A 20,297-nucleotide genomic window follows, 5' to 3' on the forward strand; every position below is an offset into this window, starting at 1 on the left:
GCAGACCAAATGAGTTACGTTACAATATGTATATATACTGTTTTATTATACTGGATAATTATGTTATTATTATTTGATTATACAGGATGGAGGTCCAAAGAGTTAATTTCCTTCTTTATGGGTCAGCGCATCTGTTTGGGTGAGATACTTGCCGCAATGGAATTATTTTTATATCTGTCAGCAATGGTACAACACTTCCGATTCCTGTCTCCGGAAACTGCAGAGCTTCGACCATTGCAAGGCCTGATGAGATTTTCCTATTCTGAACATTGCAAGGTTCGAGCTGTGCATAGGATTGTTCCACAAAAGAAACATCTAAATAATAACTACAGTAGTGGAGCTGAGGTTACTATCTCAGAGGACACCAAAACACATCTACAGGGACTCTACAACTGTTTTTTCTATTCTTACTATGTTTGTGTATTTTTCTTTTCGTTTTATTATGCGCTTTGAGTCTGCCTTTAAACAAGCGCTATAAAAATTCAACATTATTATTTAAAGCAGACACCTGGCAATTGTTTAGAACTAGGAGAACGAGTGATGTGAAATATGAGGACAATTTTTCAATCAATGTGAGCACTGGGCAAACTCTAAACACGAAGAAACACTGTTCAACTCTACATTGTTTTGGTTAAAAAAAGATAAATCAATAAGAAGTACCTATATGTCCCATAGCTAAATATTTTAGGCCTCACACCTCCATGCGAAGGGAGGTACTTTCCTGGCCAATCGTATGTAATCAAAAGCAGAGCGTAGTCAAGATGTGTGTGTGTGAAAAAGAAAGTTTTATCACCGCTCTCTTCCAAGCAAAAGTACATAATTGTTTATCCCTCTGTTTAAAATAACCTTTAAAATAGCTGTGTATCCCCCACTGAGAGGGAGAAAACTTGTCATACCCACTTCCCGTTCATCCAAAGTCTACAGTTTCCATCACCCCCGCTTTCCGAACAGCTGATTGTTATCGTTGTAAATAGTATGAATTACTTATTTTTAAACTTTTGCAATGACTAATTAATGTTCATTCTACTTCCTTCAATTCTTAAGGCGATTGGTGAAACAAAACTAGGATGTGATATCTCTTTCCTACGAGAGGAACGTGTGCGAATGGCTAGTTTCACTAGGATCTCGGCAAGCAGGAAAAAGCTTGGATAACGAAAATACTTATGTCGAGGACGACTTTTAGCTCACTTTAGTCTCAGCCTTTTATTTTCTCAAAGACATGATTTGATGGCGCTTGTGAAAGGTCTGCAGCTTTTATCGGCAGATATTCCAGAATGATTGATTGATATCACCATAATCCACCATCGTTTCTGGCTGTACAGTTCATTTGCCTGTTAAAATATTGCTGAGTAAAGTGATAAGTAAAAGAAAAAAATGGTGACTTGTTAACAAAATAAACGCTTTAGGAATTTTAAAAATAGACATATAATTATCACCGAAGTCTTTTACTGTTTATTTCTAAACTTTGAGAAACAAAGGTATTATTACGGTGGGTAGAATTTGTACCGTAAATTTCGGACTTTAAGCTGCGATGTTTTTTCCCAGCTTTAAACCCTGCGGCATGCTTGCGGATTTTTCAAATTCCGATCAATTTTTTGATAAGCTCCATGTTAAAGTGTTAACTGTTAACGTTAACTTTTGTTACCATGTCAACTGTTCAGATTTTTTAATCAAAGCCGCGTACAATTGAAGCATTCAGATCAGTTGTTGAAGCACACCCTCATCATGCCGAAAACGAGAGGAAATGCCTACAATGCAGCTTTCAAGTTGTATATATTTGCCGCTTATTTGTGAAAAAAAGGAAAGATTTAAAAAAAAAAATGGGTGCGGCTTATATACAGGTGCGCTCAATAGACCGTAATTTACGGTAACTTTCATCGTTAAGATTATTTAACTGATTAGAAATAATTTGCCTGTGGCAAAGCATTTGGAACAAGGTAACAACAATGACATGCTAAATGTATAAATTTATGAAGCATCAGTTGATGTAGGTTCACTGCAGTGGCCGTGTTCTGAGATGGTGATATATCTCAATATGGAATGCAAGGGATGCACAACAACAACACACACACACTTCGCTGGATACGAAAAAGGTATAAACAGTCTTACCATTACGGCAAATTACGATCAACGCTGGCATTAGGATCGGCGAGGTCGAGTTCGCATCTGTTATGAACTTGAAGTGTCAATATATTTCATATTATCGACACTTAAAATAATTTACCACGAACATCCACCAGTACCCAGAAATTTCACAATCTACCGAATTGGTTTTCTGAACTCATAAACTATTTCTCATTAAAACTCCAGGGTGGACGATGCAGTTTTGTGTTGAATGTGAAACTAACTGTAACTCTTACAACACGTGGCGACTGACCCCGGCAACGCTTGTCAAGGTGGGGTTGTGACCGTGGTTTGACATGAAAGATATGCCATTGTACTCGTAATCATTACGATGATAAGACTAAAGTTTCACAAGAGGTCAGCCCAGTAAGTGTACCTACTGGCACATAACCACAACTACCTAAATCTGTTTTCTATTTTGGAGAACTTGACACTATAGATGTGTAAGTAGCTAAGTCTACATCGGTTGATAATATTTTGTTAGGTGTACACCCTGTATATGGCAGTTAGCAAAGCACCACCAACAACAAAATATATCCAGCAGAGACATACTTCAGACATCTAGTGCATGACCTTTCAAAAAGTGTTTCATGTCAACCACAACTTTATCTCTAACAGTTGCAGCAGACATTAATTGTTGCGCCAGACTAGATGAGGTAATTGGGGGTTCTAAAAATAACTGTAACTTTAAGCACTGCTATTCATGGCAATGCTATTTTTTTTTACATAACCATGACATAACACAAAGACTCAGTAGGATTATGCAGTATTATTATTACTACTACTATTACTGAGGTGGTTCCAAAACTCAACTAAGAATCCAATTTCCGTGAAGGGTCCTTTTGTAGAACTTGATGCGTTTGAATGCCGGAAGCAGAGCTCATCTGTGAAAGACTTTCTGTCAGGTGTCACGTGACATGAGAGGAACATCCCTCTTTCCAGTTTCATGTGAAAGGGTTGTATATCTGGGCAGAGATTTGTGCATGTCTCTACAAGTCTGACCTGGGCTAGTGTTCCTGTTTTAGGATGTCTCACCATATTCCGCAGTTTCACGTCCGACCGCCGAGTGGCGAGAACCTTAATTAGTTTCGCACGAATTAAACTCTTTAGTTTCAACATTAGCCGCGGGTAATGTAGGTCTGTGAAGTAGCGATGCCAGGGAAGTTAGGTTAGGGTGGGTAGGTAACAAATATAGTTATGTCCATGGTGAAGGTCTTAAAGCAGAAAGCTTGAGTAAGGAGGTGAGCGTTGAGAAAGTTAATGATAAAGAGAACACACAGAAAGAATGAAAAAAACAACAACAACAAAACAACCTCACTAACACATTTGTAATTACAACACTCACTCGGCTGAGGGTTGGCCTACGGAGCCATCTTTTAATCGAAGTTCTTCCGTGTGCCAGACTTCCTCGCCCTTATCAGGCCTTTGCACATGTTGGTAGTGGTCATGGTGGTGCGTAGGTAGATATATCAGGTCTGGGGAAGTGGCTTACTTGCCTGAGACGAGGGCTACACTTATTGTTTCTTAGCTTAGTTCGCCGACACGGGTCAATCTACTCTTGGTGTCTTCACTAAAGGCGACTCAGAGATCAAATAGCCGGGTATTTCTGAGCCTCTTCCTGATATCCTGCGTGAAACTAGAAAAGTATTTATAGATTTTTTTTCAGAAACCATTTTAAAGAGCATGCACCGTCAAGAGGTTATCAAGCTCTCAATGTCAGCAATGGATGATTTAGAAGTTCATAGTTAAAGATAAGTTACTTTAAAAAACAAAAGACCGATGCACATGTTTTATAGGTACAAGTAAGTCAGCATTTGAAGGATGAATAAAACTATGGATCAGACTGTTGAAGTGGGGTTGGGTTGATGGGAGGAGGATGGGAACTGGAAACACCCAGCAGCTGATATAGGCTCGCTAGAGAGGTCCTGTTTGACCAGCGAGGTCTGTTCCTCCATTCCCCTCTTCCATAGAGAACTCACAGCAATTAAACATCAAGAGACTGGAATTAAAATGTTCTCATCTAACACAGGTGGTGGGAAACCTTTTTCTGTCAAGGGCCGTCTGGATATTTTTAACATCCTTCGCGGGCTATACAAAAATATTAACTTAAAAATTAGACTGGTATATTGTGTTAATTATAGTTTTGCCAAAGTGTGTTAACACTTCTGAAACATGTACACTCTCAGACTGCCTGGCACTGGGTGTCTTCTTAATGTCAGCAATACAGACAGATGAGGAGAAGCAGTCACAAAGGCTACTAATTATTAACTGTGAAATTCCTCATTTAGTAGTGTAGTCTGTGTAGTCATCCTTTGTCTGTTTATACACATGTATTGTATGTGCCAACGCACCTCCAACATCAGTATTCGAGGATTGATTGGTGCTGTTTAACTCAGAGGTGTTTGAATAATTTGAAATGTTTGGATGTTTGGATGTACGTGAGTGTGGATCAGCAGACGCCTTCAGCACTCTAAACTCTGTGGAGTGGCAGGACCTGTCAACAACAACTTTGAGGGAGGTCAGCAGAGGGATTTCGGTCTGAAACAAAAGCTTCCATAAACAACTCCAGGACCTTACTTTTCCCCCACTCCTATTTTAAAACACTAGTTTTAAAATAATATTTTTGTGACTTCTTTTTCACATCTTTCAACTCCAGTTCGCCTCTCGTTGACACCCAGTCAAGCAACGAACGCTGCATGAAAGATTTTAAAAAGTGTTTTACTTCCTCTTAGTCACACACCGAGGTAGTCTCTCGTAGTCTCCTCACTTTTCCGTTGTTAGGAAGTCAGGTGAGACTCAGCTTACCTTGGGAAAACATTTCTGACAAAGGAGAGGCTCTCTCTTTTCTCTCCCTCTCTGCATTTACTCCCCCAGTTCTCTAAGGGTCATGAACTCATTCGACAGGTGGGTCAGTTAATTAAGGGAAGGTTGAGTATAACTTCGTAACGTTGGTATCCAACCGACTAAAGAGTGCGTCTTCTTTCTAGCCTTTTCTCGAGACTGTGATATACCTGCATACCCGTCTACCCTGCTCGACACACCACTTTATCGATATGTAGTCATCGAGCCCCCGTCACCACGTTCATCTACCTGTTTGACCCCGCGTGACATCGCGATAACCCTGACCTTTAACCCTTTACTAACTACGGGATTTTCATCAACGCTTCTCTTATTTAACTCAGTGATCATGGTTGTGAGCCGGTTTTTCTAAGTTTACCACTAAAGATCTTGTAGCTTTCCGAATAACCGCTGTGCTATATATATATAGTATATACTGAAATACATTTTATGGAATGTAAGAGGCAGACAGTTATAATTTAGTCCTTTCTGTCAAGGAAAAATCACAGTAAAATACTTCCTACATGAATACAATTGAGAGTGTATATATTTGTGACATAACTTCCTTTCTCATTCTCGTTTTGAGAAATTTACCGAACTTAAAACAATATGGTCATATTAAATATATTAAATGGTGATAGCCGGGGGGAGGGGTTCTGATGCAAGGTTTCATCACATCTTGGACTAATAATATACCTAATAATAATATACCTATATATATATATAGGCTCTGTCTGACACTTTACCTGCTGATTAATATTTCCACAGATACCATAGCTCACACTTCAACTAAACTGAAATTCTGGAATTCTGAAAACTGTCGTTATTTGTTAGATTTTCATCTGATGAAATCATCTCGCTTCTGATTTATTTCTTTTTTTTAAATTTTCTTGCTTTCTCGTTTCTGGTATTCCAATAAGCTTGATTTTATTTGCGATGTATACATATACAATGTACCTATATTATTTTTTTTATCTCTTCGGCTTATTTCTTTGTCCGCACATACGATTTTCCCTTAGTTCCTTTTTGGTTATGTGATATAATGGCATCACGTGTCATTAAAATAAAATCTTTTCCTTCATGTTTTGCTTTCGTGTCATGAGTCATGTGGTGTTTAGCCACCAAGTCAGCCGGTCAGCCACAATCATTCAATTAGCCACAACTGAATTCCTTCAAGTACTGTGGTTACAAGTCTTGGCAACTTCTTGAACAAAGTATTCGACACTATTACCACAGTTTCTGTGACTGGCTGGACCTTCGATATAAATGATTTCAAACTGATTCTACACACCTGTGTCATGTCGAGATAACTTTCTTCATAACATGAAGTAGTTTTTTTTTAATTTTTTTTTAAAAGATTATCTATGTCTTCTACCTGCAGATTATTATTTGAAAGTGCATCCTTGTCGATCTGCGCAAACTCCGATCTGACTAACCTCACATTTGTATCACGTGACTTCAAACTCTCAGCCTTGTGATGCGGATATATAAATGTTTGTTATCCTTTTATTTGATAATAGGCTACTTGACACAAAGAATACCAACGGCTGGTAAATTTATCACTGTCTCCCAGAAGACTTCCGACCCTATAATAATCTAAAAGCTAAGATAATAAGTAAGATAAAGATAAATCTTCCCCAAAGTTTCTCTAAAATCTACACAAGTGGACTGTCGCGGGTTTTTACTACGAGTTCTATTTTTAGACCTGAAGGTTTTCACGGAGAGTATGTTAAAATGAAGGTTACGGGGAAATCCCCTACACGCGATATTTGTGTTACAAGTCTGGTTGTGTGATCAGGAAGAGTGTGACCCAGTTGGTTTACGAGCGCAAAGCAGAAGCGAGTGAAGGCAAGTGCCCTCAGCTGAGAGGTTGTAAAAAGAAGGAGAGAAGGACTGCTCCACACACACTCCAGCCGACCGCCGCCAAGTGTAGAAGAAAAGTAAGCGGTCCATGGAATGCGAAGCGAAAACACTTTTCTTGGAAACCTCCAGTTGATCAGCACAGGTCTCACCATCTGCACACCCAAACTTCCAAGGTGTTTTGAGTGAATCAGTGGAACATTTCTTGGCGCCAAGCGAAACTTGCATTTTTTGTTATTGGAAGGATTGTGCTGGCTTCCGAAAGGACGGCAGAAACAAATTAAAAGCAAGAAAATAAACCTCAAAATCAGGTGCAACTACCGACAGCATGTCAGCCCAGCCGATTGTAAGCGTGAACAGTGACAGCCACTTTTTTACTGACAGTCGCAGCTCCTCCTATGCTGATGTTCTATCCCCCATGTCCCGCTACCCTCACCTGGGCAGCGGAGGAGAAAGCAGCAGCTGTGGCTGTCATCGTTGTCGCCGAATGGCCAAGGAATACAGCAACCTCAGAAGGGTCAACTACATCATAGCCGGCATCTGCATCATCGTCTTCACGGTTTACGTCGTCACCATCATCCACTTCTGGAGGCGGTTTCCTATTGACGACGACGATGGCTTTGGTGGCGCGAGGAAAGAGCATCCATACTGTGTGCCGAAGAACTTGTTGTACAAGAAGGAGGCGTGGGAAGACATGGACCACAGTGTGACCAGCGACAAGTACTGCTTCAAGAACCTCGACTGGATCCCTGCTCTCCTTAATCGGGTGAGTTGCCACCTGGGTGAGGTTGTCAGTGGAGGGACATGAGCTAATCGGGTGTGTCTTTGTGTTTGTCCATGGTGACTAGCCTCAGTTCGTTTCCATCTATCGGTCTATCTCGCTAATCTAATATTTGGTCGTTTTGTCATATTTGTCCTCTGCCTCTAAAGATGCTTATATGACTATCTGTCAGAATCCGTTTAAATGTCTATTTGTCAGCCATTCTTAGAGGTTTGTCTCTGTATGTCTGTCTCTCTGGCTGGTTGGGTTGCCTGCTTTCTGTCTGACTATCACACATATCCACGTGAGTCCGAAAGGCAGTGAAGTTGTAAACATACTCACACTGATGAACTGCACGAGCATGAGTTGCTCGCAAACTATGAGTTAAAGACAGTTTTACAGAAAGGAAAACGAATTAAACACGGACTGTAGCCACTCCACTTTTCAGAAATACGAAAAACTGAAGTGACCCTTGACATACAATTTATTACAAGTGTTGTTGCGCCGCCTTGACGCCTGTGGACAGAAGCACAAACAGTAAACAAGTCTAGAGGTCCACTGAGTTCTACAGCACGCTTCTCCATCTATATCTGTTTAAAATAGTGACATGCACTAATGAAAGCATGCACAACAAATCCATTTATCTATGCATAAATTCGTCCATACATTAATGCATACATATATGCAAACACACATGCATACAGAAAACTCATACGTACATGAATACAGTATCTGTCCATACATCCATATACATGCAAGAGGAATCAGTAGGTGGGGAAAGGACGGTGAAATAAGAGACCCAGAGAATATTCGTGATTTTTTTCAACTTTCTTCTATGTGAGTTTTGTCCTTTTGAGTACTAACTCTTAGTGCGCCCCCCATGTGAGAAGGGGGGCAAGATATGGGTGGGGCAGTTAAGATGTAAATCACACAGACTGCGGGAGTAGCTATCAACCTCTCACACGAACTACACTTATTCTCAGAATCACACGAGGTCGCCTTCTGAGAATAAGAAGATAAGATACAGAAAGTACAGCCGCTGGCAAGGTGTTACCGCTGGGTGTCCCCACCGTGGCTGTATAACAATCATGTGCAATGTTCATTGTCACAATCCATTTCACAATATTTAACAGTTATACCACGCTTTCGTCTTTACAAATATCCATTTCATGATTTTCGCCTGCCGTTTGAAACCACTTCCATCTTCATGGTCGTTGTTCATTTCTCACAATATTGAGGTTATGTTGCATTAATTTTTTACAGTTGACTACATTTTAATAGAGTTTTCAATATCTTTTTAATCTATAATCCAATTTCCAGTTAAGAATATTGAAAAGGGTAAATAATCTTACAACCTATAGTGGTCGTAGGGGGCAGTGAGTGGTTTACCGTTCTAGGAGAAATCGTGTGCAAGACCAATCCCAACACTTTTTTTGTTGCTTTCATCTTCCCTGATCAATCATTCCTGCTGGTTGTTGCCGGATGGTGGACTAAACTTGGACCGTGGTGTCTGCGAAAGTTACTATTTGAAAACACTTTCAGTTGTAAGCTGCACTAGTATATCGTGTCCCATGAATGGGTTTCATTCAATTGTGTCGATGACCTGCCCTATTTTTCAACTTGCACGAATTGCAAAGAAGGAAGAAGCAGGCAAGAGGAGGGTTACTCACTGCTCACGTCAAGTCCTCCGTACGAGGATATGCCCAACCTTGCCTTGCAAATAATTGAAATTTCCGAGATAGCAAAATCGTAGGGATTTTTTTTCCACCCGTATTTCCCACTCTCTCTCCCCTACCTCTCTCTACGCTCATCATACTTGTACTGTGCTACACGGCTGTTGGTGATAAAACTGAGAGAAAAACATTTTTGTTTTTTTAGTACTTTTTCAGTATATAGTCGAGGTCTTAATGATCAAAGTGTTTGAAGCATGCCTAAACCATACCGCGTAAATTCGGTAGAAATCAAGGTAAGGAATATAAGTAAGGTGGTTACATTGTAAAATAAGGCTGGGTTTTGTTTTATAATGGGGACTATATTGGTATAGTTTATATGACTTAGGTTCAAAGTGTAAAACCAGATTTTGTAAGAGCAGTTCAGTGCCATGTTGTTCAAAGGAGAGTAACTCTTGTGAATTCTACTAACAATCGACCCTGATGTCAAAGGCCAAACGTGGTCTCGGGTACGTGGTGGCGGAAGTGGTGGAGCGAAGGTTGTGAGTCACGAACCGAAACTGTAGAGCCAAAGACTGTGGACACGCAGACTACCTCGTCTTCCGGCTCGTGCCCACGCCACGTACATCACCGGCGGTCTAATTCAGGCGAAAAGACAAACAAACACAGAGAAAGGCGGAGATAAAAGAAAGATTGTGACTGAAGTAAAAGACTTGTCATATATTTTTGATATCAAGATATTAGCGGTGAAATCATCATCATAATCATCATTATCGTCATAGACACGTTATTGCAGGACCTGTAATGTTAGGAAACATCCTCACAATTACATCATCTTACTCACAGGATAAGCTTAAAACTCATCGCCTCTTCCTTCCGGTAATAAAAATCATTAATCATCGATATCTGTTTCTACAATTCATTAAGACAAAGAACAAAAGCACGAAAAGGAAGAAGATAAGGACTTGAGAATAGTCCCATTGCACTCTCCCTGTACACAAGATCATTTCCCACCTACTGGACTATTTGGTTTTAATATTTTCCTGTTGCTAAGCAGCTGAAGGTGAAGTGACCCCGCCTGAACTTACATCCTTGATATGGGCAATGAAAATTTCCTTTTATGCTCACACAGGTCATCATGTCTAGTTTATTTATTGTGGATGCTGTTATTATGATGTATAGCAAATAAATCAGAAAATTGTTTTTTGCTCATTCTTTTTACTTTATTTTCTGCTCTTGTCTGTCAGTGATCTCCCTTGCTTCCAGTTCCACCATGTTGTTTCCTTACGTCCAGTGCTTCTCTACATCATTCGTTTCATTGAGATCATTTACTTTTTGTCAACAGGCTTATGACGACTTGGAAAAAAGAATAAAGGCAGCAGGTGAGTGTAACAAGTAGGAGGCGTTGTTTATCTATTTTTTTTAGAATTTATTTTAAAGGTGTGGGTTGACCCACCGAGCTCCAGTCTGTCATTTGATAAAATTCCGTTTCTAGGCCTTTAAAGACGATTATAGAGAGAATAAGGAAGAGTAAAGTTAAAGAGACGAAAGGAGAAAAAAAAAACCAAAAAAACAACAGAAGATACAGAAAAATAATTTACTGGTGATAATTAAGTCTAACCGCACTCTTGTCACAGACAGGAAAGAAACAGCGGAAAAGGAAAATGAAACTGATAATGAAGTGAAGCTTCGGGACCAAAGAAAAACCCTAACAACATAAATTAAACGGTTAAATGCTAAAGGTCCTTATTACTCTCACAAATATTGGATATATGTGACAAAAATAGTCACATGTCAACAGCTCATTTCCGGGAAAGGCACCACGAAGCCTGAAGTTTGAACTGTGATCCCATGTTTAGAGTTTGCGTGAAGTACCAGCACTTCAACAGCCATCTGTATATAAACATCCCATCACTATCCGATACACAGACTTTGTGGTGTATGATAAGTGTGATGTATGATAAAGATATTAACGATGGCGGTAATAATGAGAAGATTAGCGCTTGTAGCAAAGTCCATGTTGACTGTCAGTGCAGTCTGTGTGTGTGGGGTGGGGATGTGGAGAGGGGTGGACAGTGGAGGAGAGAATGAAATCGAGGTGGCTGAAACTTAACAACATCCGCAACATATTCCATTAAAAAGCCTCACATCAGACAATGATGACATTTAAATATTCGTCTAGTCGTTCTAATCCTCTAATCCTTAATCCTCTGTCTTGCAGAGGAAGGAATGAGCGCACGAAGCATGGCCATGGCTACGCCAAACGACGACAAAGGTAAAGGCGATAATGTCTTTATATTATTATTATTATTTCCTTTAGACACATTAAATATTTTCCAACTCTTTATCATTCTTCATTTTGTTACATTTTCTGTATCTGCTGACACTCAGACCTACAAAGACGACTCATGGGTTTTCCCCCATTTTCCGGAAATTCCCTTCCTTTCTTGTCTTCCTCTTCGTTCTTCTCTCTCTCTCCGTTTGACTAGAAAATACCACTTTCCCCAACAACATTGCATTGCGTATTTGAACCTAAAATAGACATTGTCAGTTCAGTTACCTTATTTATTGACACATGCTGCGTTGGAAACAAAATTTGTTTAGATATTTATGTCTAAATCGGGATTTCCTGCACGAGTTTAAAACATTTTTATAACGGTGTTCCCCGATGCTGATAAATTTGGGTCCAAGACAGCTATAATCAGTCAGCATTGTAAATGGTAATGAAAATACCCTAACTCGTGAATTTGCATCTCACTTTTCTTGTTGACAGGTGAAGGGCCACTGCCCGTGTACCAGCCTCGACCCTTTGCTCACGTGGTGCTGGATATTAGGCACGTCTACAAAGGTGAGAAAATCAGAAAAGATGAACAAATCCATACAACACGGATCCCAAATTCGGAAACCTATTTCTGATACTACATACACAACAAATCCACTGTCAGCGATACTATCATCTAAAATCTTACACAATGATCAATACTTATCATAAGAACATAAAAATCATTCTGTACACTAAAACATTTTTTTTTTGTTTCGCTTCTCCATCTCCCTTCCCCACCTCACCCACACCTCAGGGAATCTCTGGGCACAAGCCTTCAGAAATGTTTGGCTCATTTGTATATATTCTATTCATCTTGTAGGGAGGGACACAGCCATGTCAGTTCCTAACCATACAATTAGTTGTTGTTGTTGTATAAAACTACTATTATACATCACATGTTATGTCCTTGATTGAGGCTGAGGCAGTGTACACTACACAACTGTCAGCAGGGAGGGTCTCAGGACAAAGATTTTCATTAATCATTAGTCTTTTCCGGCTTGACACGAGTTCTGAAAGTGCCTGGTCGATCATTATCGAAAGTTTATGTATTCTTATGATGAGCTGTAAATAAAACTAACCGTTCTATAGTGTGGGTATACAGCAAATACAGCATAGATTATTTGTCCATTGCTTTCTGTGTCTATTTTCTTCATATATCTTTCTTATTTCTGATTTTTTGTATCTGTTTGCACTCTTGTTTACCAGGTGAGGAAATGTCAGTGAAGTGGGCGAGCAGCGGCATGGCGGGGTCTCAGTGCAGGGACATGATGCTGAATGGCAACAAGACAGACCTGGTTGTCAAAATACCCGGCTACTACTACATCTACAGTCACCTGGAGTTCAAGCCCTCTGCTCCTGATCCGCAGGATCCACCAAGACTTCAGGTGTACTTGAACTGGAGGTCAGCATACATTTCCCACTTTCTCTTTTTCTACTGTTTCCTCTCTCGACATTCCTCACCTTCTTTCATTCCTCACACTCTCCACCGCAGCTCCAGTAGTGCGCAAAACATTGATGATGTCGATTTCATATTTACAAATAAATCTGATATTAAGAGAAGAGAAATTCACAACGACAACAGAAAAATTTAGTGCTAATGTCACAGTGTACCTAGTATCAATCAAAAATATTTACAACAAATGAACTGTCTAAATTAGTCGTGTGGTAGATACGATACTCCAGGGCCTGCTGAAACCAAAGTTTGCGAATTACTAGCACCTGTCGGGTGGTTAGGATTCAACTGTCAATGTAGCTCACATGCTGTCGGTCCAGACGATCATCTGGTGAAGCGGAAAAGCAAACCTTGTTTTTTTCTGGTTGCGGCGATTGTTCGGGTGGCTAGTGTTGTTCATCAGGATGTGACTTTATTTTCTGACTGGGTGTCAACAACCAGCTAAACTAATCCCGGTTTACCAAGAAAATGAATTTTTTTTAGACATGGGTTGTGTTACAAGACATTTCCTTAAAAGTTGTTTTTCTAGAATACAACTCTGATGGTATCAGCAACCCTGGTCGTAAATGAGAAGCCGCTAGCTCTTGAGCTTTGTGGTTTGCGGAGACATAAACTAGAGGCACAGTGATCCCCCAAAGGAAACTTAAGTTTTACACCAAGAATTAGTCTAAAGTATAATACCTGTATGTTAAGTTTATATGGAAATCGTTTTTTTTTTCTCTCTCTCTCGCGCTCTGAAATTTGAACCCTTGGCGTTTCTCTTGCAGAGATAACAGCCAAGATGGCCGGCGGAAGCTGTTGGAATCCGCAGGGCCAAATCCTTTCGTCCAGGGAGTGTTCCTCCTCCGCCAGAACGATAGTATCAGTATTCGCACCGACACCAGCAAACTCTACCTCGACGCCAGCAGGTCCAACTACCTCGGCATTTTCCTCATCTGATGACACCAGCAGTCTCGAAGACCGCCAAGGTTGTGAATGGACTAGAAACGGAAAACTGGTATAACGAGACTGGTCTGAAGCGCTCTGAATCGGTGATGGCATCTGGAGGACAAGTATTAAAGAGTTATCATATTAAAGAGGAACTACTCAAAGTCGTAAACTACGATGCCAGTGAAAGTCTGAAGGTTCTCGGTTCGCATCTCGTCGTTTCAACGGTTGGCATGGCTTGCAGGCAAAAGGCTTTCTCCCGCTACTCCAGTTTCCTACCCCTTCCCTTTTCCCCTGAGTGTGAAATCACCTGTGAAAGAGAGTCAGGTGGAGCAGCGGTTAAACTCTTAATGTCACCAAGACTGCGGAATGTGGGTTGGGATATCGGAAAATAATGGGCAGACAAGACCACCTGAAGGCAGCTAGTCCGGAAAAATGCGAAGGTCAAAGTGCATCGACAGTACAGCTTCTCCCTGACAGTAGGGTCAGCTGCGCGTGGCAACAGAGACTCCATCGCATCTCAAGATTTTACCGAAGACATTTTCAATTCTCGAACTTTTTCATCAAAGCGCTTCTTCATCGCTCAACTGAGAAACAGGCAGCAAACGTTCTTTGTGCTCATTATTACTAGGTGTGGTTTGTGCAATTGAGTTCTGGATAGCGCGCGATGGTGTGCTTGTCTGAGTATTTTTGTATGCATGCATATCTGTGTGTGTGAGAGAGAAAGAGAGGCAGAAAGAGACAATAAGAAAGAAAGTGATTTAACGGCGTGCTTGAGGGAGAAAGAAAGGTGCCCCAGCGACCATGTGCCAGTTACATTATGCGGTGAGATTTTAAAATTTATTTAAAATATATGTTTTGAGATTATATATGCACTTACAAATGTTCTTATTATTCACTTATTAATGGCGATATATATGTGTGTATCATACATATATTTGCAATATCTTCCTTTGTATTTCTCTCTCTGTGTGCGTGTGTGTGTGAGAGAGAGAAAGAAAAGAAAGAAGAAGTGACTTGGGATGAGAAAGCATATAACATCCCCGTAATAAAAAAACAAGCAAACAAACAAACAAAAATCCCTCAACTTTCTGGTCTTCAGTCTCACAAAGAATTGACCATATCTGGTGATATCCGCATCAACTCAACCAGGATATGTTTCCCTCTTACTTTCGTCTCCTCCAATCACTTTCGCGTTCGGAGAGAATGTGCAGAGAGAGCTAGGAGCGGACGTTTGGAAACGATCATCGCACCCCTACACCCAACCGGACACAGGTCTTACTCACTCCGTCATGTCAGGATGTTTAACTATATCTCCCTCCTTCACTCACACGGTTATTATAACCTGAAGATTACCTGTGAATATTGTTTACTGACTCATAAAGTGTGTGTGTGTGAGACAAGTGATGACATGCACCCTTTATAGGCACACTTTACTCAGTCTTGTGATAGTTTGTATAAATATATATCAACTAATGCAGGGGTGGGCAACTTCTCCGGTTGGCGGGCCGGATATGGGGAAATGAAGTCCTTGGCGGGCCAGATTACTGGATCAATACCATAATCGCGTATTTATCTACATATGCAAGGAAGTACTACTGGCCATTCCTGCCATGTTAATTGCTTTGTATGCATGGCATTTTCCACACATACATTCTTCTGTGATTTCAAAGTTTTCTGAAATGCCTCGTATAAAGATGAGCAACTGGCAGTGTCATCGATGTCAGTGCTTATCCAATACCAAGGAAAACAGCTGAAATGAAGGTACCGCCTTTTCAGTCTTTCACCAATTGCTTCAATGCGAAACCACAGTTCTTCTCGACAAACTGACTTCTTCAAACTTCTTCTTTATTCTGACAGACTTGATCAGCGACATCGAGCATGCACTTTTGACAAATTCACCATCTCTGAACGATTTGCTGTGCTTGGCAATGTTGTATGCGACCACAAAGCTGGCATGAGTAGCAGCTTTCTGGCTACTTTGGTTTTACGAAACATTCTGCTGCTTTACAAGTTTTCCGTCCAGTTCTGTTGCTCTTGTTTGCCGTTCCGCTGCTATAAAAGTCCTGCCATAGCCTGCCATAGCTTTAGCCATAGCCTTGCCTATAGCTTGCGTGTATGTTTCGTCGCATAACGGCAACACTTTCATTGCACAACAAACATACTGCTTTCTTGTCGACTTCTAAATCTAATTCTAACTGAAAACAAAGAATCAAAATAACTAACAGTCACTATTATTCGACGCAGTAAGTAAGTAATTAGCAGTGGAGATGCGGCAGAATGCAGCGGCCAAATTAACCAGAACCAGTCTGCGGGCCATTCAAAATCCCGATCCGCCCGCGGGCGTATGTTGCCCACCCCTGAACTAATGTATTATCTTTATACGTAAGCATATTCCCAGAGAGAGACTAGGCAGGCGCGCCACAGTCTGTGGTATCGATGCACAATACAATGTCCTTGTATCGTTTAATTAGTAAAGTCAAACAAGGTCACTCATTCTCTTCACACAGGTGCACAGAATGAAATATATATATAGATATAAATATGAACTTAAGCACCAGCACTGAGAGCATTTATGTCTGTGAGCGGAAGTCTGGTGAGCAGACACACCCATCACTTCACCTACATGTACATGTAGCAAAAAGTACGTTTGTGTGGTTTTTATTTAATTTGTGAAACCACAGGAGGTTCTATCTAGAAAATTGTCAGATAATAAAGTGAATCAAACATTTTTGTTGATGTTTACCCATAAACATTTAAGATATTTTCGATGCCTTTGCATGCGTGGGTGTGTGTATATATATACATGTGTGTACGCACATGCGCAAGTGGACCAACTGGAAAGCAGGCAATAAGAGAAGAAAAGAATGAGTGAACGGAAGAAACGAATAAATGTTGGTCCAAGCTCAGATGACTACAATTATGCTGTTGACAGCAATTTTATGCAAATTTCTAAGATTCTACAAACTTCTATCAAGTTAATGACATACAGTTGTTTAAGAAAAAAAGGTTTTATTTCAGTGTCGATACACCTATACCTTAACGACTGTGTGCTGTAATGATGATGCTATGATACTAAAGGAAGTAATTATATATATAACCGAGATAATATTTACAAAGAGAAGACAGGTTTTATAACAACTACAACAGGATATCTAGGTAACATGAAAAGATCACACACACATACACACAGACACATACTCTTTCGTAAAAGTAGTTCCTAATCTGTCGGTCATGTGGAATACTAACTTCAACACATTAAATTTGTGAGAGCATTGGTCATCATCTCTCCCTCCCAACCTTATCTTTCTCAGCATCCCTTCCTTACGGGGCCAGGTGGCCATCCAGCAGGTGTGTCGACTGCTGCATCAGACACGGAGTTTGGGCGAGCTTTCGGATTCAGACTCTAGTCTCCTGGTTACTCAGCTATCCGCTTCTCCATCACACACATGGAGGGAAAGAGAAATTGAAATTGAAATGGAACGAAAACAAGCTTTGACAGTCACACTGCCACTGTCCCTTCCAAACAGTTGCCGTTGAAGTAAGGTGACCATTTTATTTGTGTTTGTCTTTCAAAGGCGTGCTGTAGTGCAGCTTGTGGACATCTCCAGAGCTCCAAAGTCTTCAATATATTTTCCATTTGTTTAAAATAAGAAAATACAGTGCAGTAGGTGAATAGTGTATATTGTTTACATCCAGCGATTTTGTTATTATATATGTGCCTAAAATAGAACTGTGCAGTTTTAAGCTATTATTTTTTTTTCGCTTCTGTACCTTTCTGGCTAATGTCATTCCCACAGCTGACACTAAGGTCCCTAAAGAAATTGAAACTAAAACCCTGTTGTTTTCTTTGTACAAACGATGCCCTTCATTTGTGCTTTTTGAGATATCAAATCGAAAATAGAAAGTCAGGAGGAGTTCTGCTGAGCTCACCTTGTGTGTCCACAAGCAGGTCTCTGTCGCAGCGAAACCAAATGTAGTTTAACCGGTTCTCAAAACCAAACCCTCGTTTCCCGTCGTGAAATCTCCAACACTTTCTTTCTTTGTCCTTTTATTCTAAGGTGTTTGAACAGAACGCCTTCAGGTAACTGTAAAACTACCTGCAATCTAACAATCTCATGCTCACCGCTCTTTCGCAACACAATAACCACATTGCTGAAGGTTGTTTATGACATTGATATTCGCCGGATAAAGTGGGAGAGTTGATACTCATCTTGTTGGACCAGTCAGTAGCCTTTAGCGGGATTGATTACTCCATCTTGCGTATCCTCCTTACTGTTTATCATATTTTAGTTTCTGCCACGGGGTTTGCGTATTATCTTTTGGCTAGAGCCTTGGAATTTACTAGTAGGACATGCAGCTCTTAGCAATCAAGCCTTTGACCCTGGGGGTGTGTCAGGGGTCTGTATTAAAGTCGATTTTATTTTATGCACACATTCACTAATCTGATGGTTCAGTCTTATGCTATTTCCAGTCACTCGTTTGCCGATGTCCCCCAGTTCTATACTTCTGTCTCAGCTCAGATGGTGTGCAGTGGTTTTCGGAATTTAGAATCATGCATCTTAGAAGTTAAACATTAGTTGCAAAAACTAAAACTAAAACTTAATGATAATAAGACTATAGATTCCCAGAGTGTCAGTCATTTCGATTACATCACTCACAATTTTAAAATATCCCAGTGCCACATCATAGAAGGTTGACAAATGTGAGTTTCATGAAGCGTGTGAAAAGAATCTCTACTTCTACTTTCTGTTCCAAGCGTCAGCAGGCTGGAACTGTCTACACATTGCTTTTTTTCTCTGTACTACACCATTTTTCTGTTTGACCGGCGATGTATTTATAGATATGATATAGTAGTGTGGCTCTAAAAATAAATATGGGCTTTTCCTAATTTTATCACTGCACTGTGACAGTTTGACACTTACTTTACCGTGAAGATGATTTGAAGGGAAACATGAGACTAAAAATTAATGAGCAGACAGCTGCACTCGCGCAGGATGGTGATGGTGGTGGGGCCTCCTGGTATTTGTGCTTTTATTTCCGCACTCTTTCACTCACTCCATCCTAAAACAAGCGAAATCGCCAGTAGTTGGAAGCACTTAAAATTTTTGTATAGCATAAAATATACAGTCTTCTCTATTTACGTGGGTAATGCAATAAGTTAAGTCTCTTATTTTTCACGTCTAGTCTTTCCTGTGGAGAAAACAAATATGCATGTTAAAATACTGGGGGTCTACTACAATGACATAAGGCTAAGCTGTTGTTTTGGCCGTGCTACTTCTGAATTCGTTAACGCTATAGCGCGTAAGAATGAATTGTGGTAGTATGTTGTTCTGAGGTGTGATAGTATGTGAGTCTGGTGTGAACGAACTGCTGATTGTTGATGTGTTGATCGTGTGTTTCGGTCTTGACTGCTTCTTCATAGAGCTCCTTACTAACTTCCCTCTGGAATAAATTAAATATTATGGTACAAAGAGTGTAATGTAAAATGAGAGAAGGAATGTTGAAATTATGTATTCTACATATTTGCAGGAAGTTTGTAAACGTGGAGTTACAAAGTAACCACATAAAGATTTATGGTATTCATTCCATTCACACTCTGGGTCTGTCACCTGTGTGTGTGCCAGCTTTTTCTTCAGGGGACTCTATGAATTTCATTCATCAGTCTGTAATCCAGAATGCAGAAGCACTTTCAAAGTAAATCATAAACAACTAGTGAAAATAGACAGGGTTGTTAGAAAATGTAGTAGAAGTAGTAATTGTTCAATGGTTAAATCGATGATAAAGAGTAGAATATGATTAGCTTAGTGCATGGTCGTATTGATCAGCCTCCCAGTAATTACTGATTTCATACACGAGATACTGCACAGTCTCAGCAAACGTAATTCCTTACAAAAAAAAAAAAAAAAAAAAAAAAAAAAAAGCTTTATGACGAACTGCTGAGGCCATCGATCTCATCAGAAATCACGTTGCACGTGTACGTTAGGGCTGTTGGCAAGACAACTCTAGTGTTTTTTTTAATGTAAGGTCACGATAGTAGTCTCCCCTAACCTATGCTTTACCCACACTCTTCTAGCGGTTCCACAACCCTGTGGAAACAATTTCAAGTTAACTCGTGAGAAATTACATGTAGAATATCTTTTTTTCATGCAAATGATTTTTTAGAGAGTCTCGGCGTCGGGTATGGCTGATTCCCACCATTTCTCATACTACGCGTGCCACTATACTGTCACTGACAGCATTAGACATCGTAAAGTCAGCATCGCAAGATAATTATTATTATTATTGATCAGCAGTCGTCTTAGATTCTGAATATAGAAAGTCACAAAAAAACTGCCAGTA

General features: G+C 40.2%; 1 protein-coding gene across 1 annotated transcript; it reads left to right on the forward strand.

Moving 5' to 3' along the window:
- Nucleotides 1–6,418: 6,418 nt before the first annotated feature.
- Nucleotides 6,419–14,903, forward strand: LOC112560396. Its single transcript, XM_025232234.1, has 6 exons — nt 6,419–7,588; nt 10,598–10,634; nt 11,474–11,527; nt 12,026–12,100; nt 12,782–12,977; nt 13,796–14,903. The coding sequence occupies exons 1-6, from the start codon at nt 7,151–7,153 to the stop codon at nt 13,965–13,967; spliced, it is 972 nt and encodes a 323-aa protein (XP_025088019.1). The 5' UTR covers nt 6,419–7,150; the 3' UTR covers nt 13,968–14,903.
- The last annotated feature ends 5,394 nt before the right edge of the window (nt 14,904–20,297 follow it).

The sequence above is a fragment of the Pomacea canaliculata genome, linkage group LG3, assembly GCF_003073045.1.
Source record: "Pomacea canaliculata isolate SZHN2017 linkage group LG3, ASM307304v1, whole genome shotgun sequence".
In the NCBI taxonomy this organism is placed as follows: domain Eukaryota; kingdom Metazoa; phylum Mollusca; class Gastropoda; order Architaenioglossa; family Ampullariidae; genus Pomacea; species Pomacea canaliculata.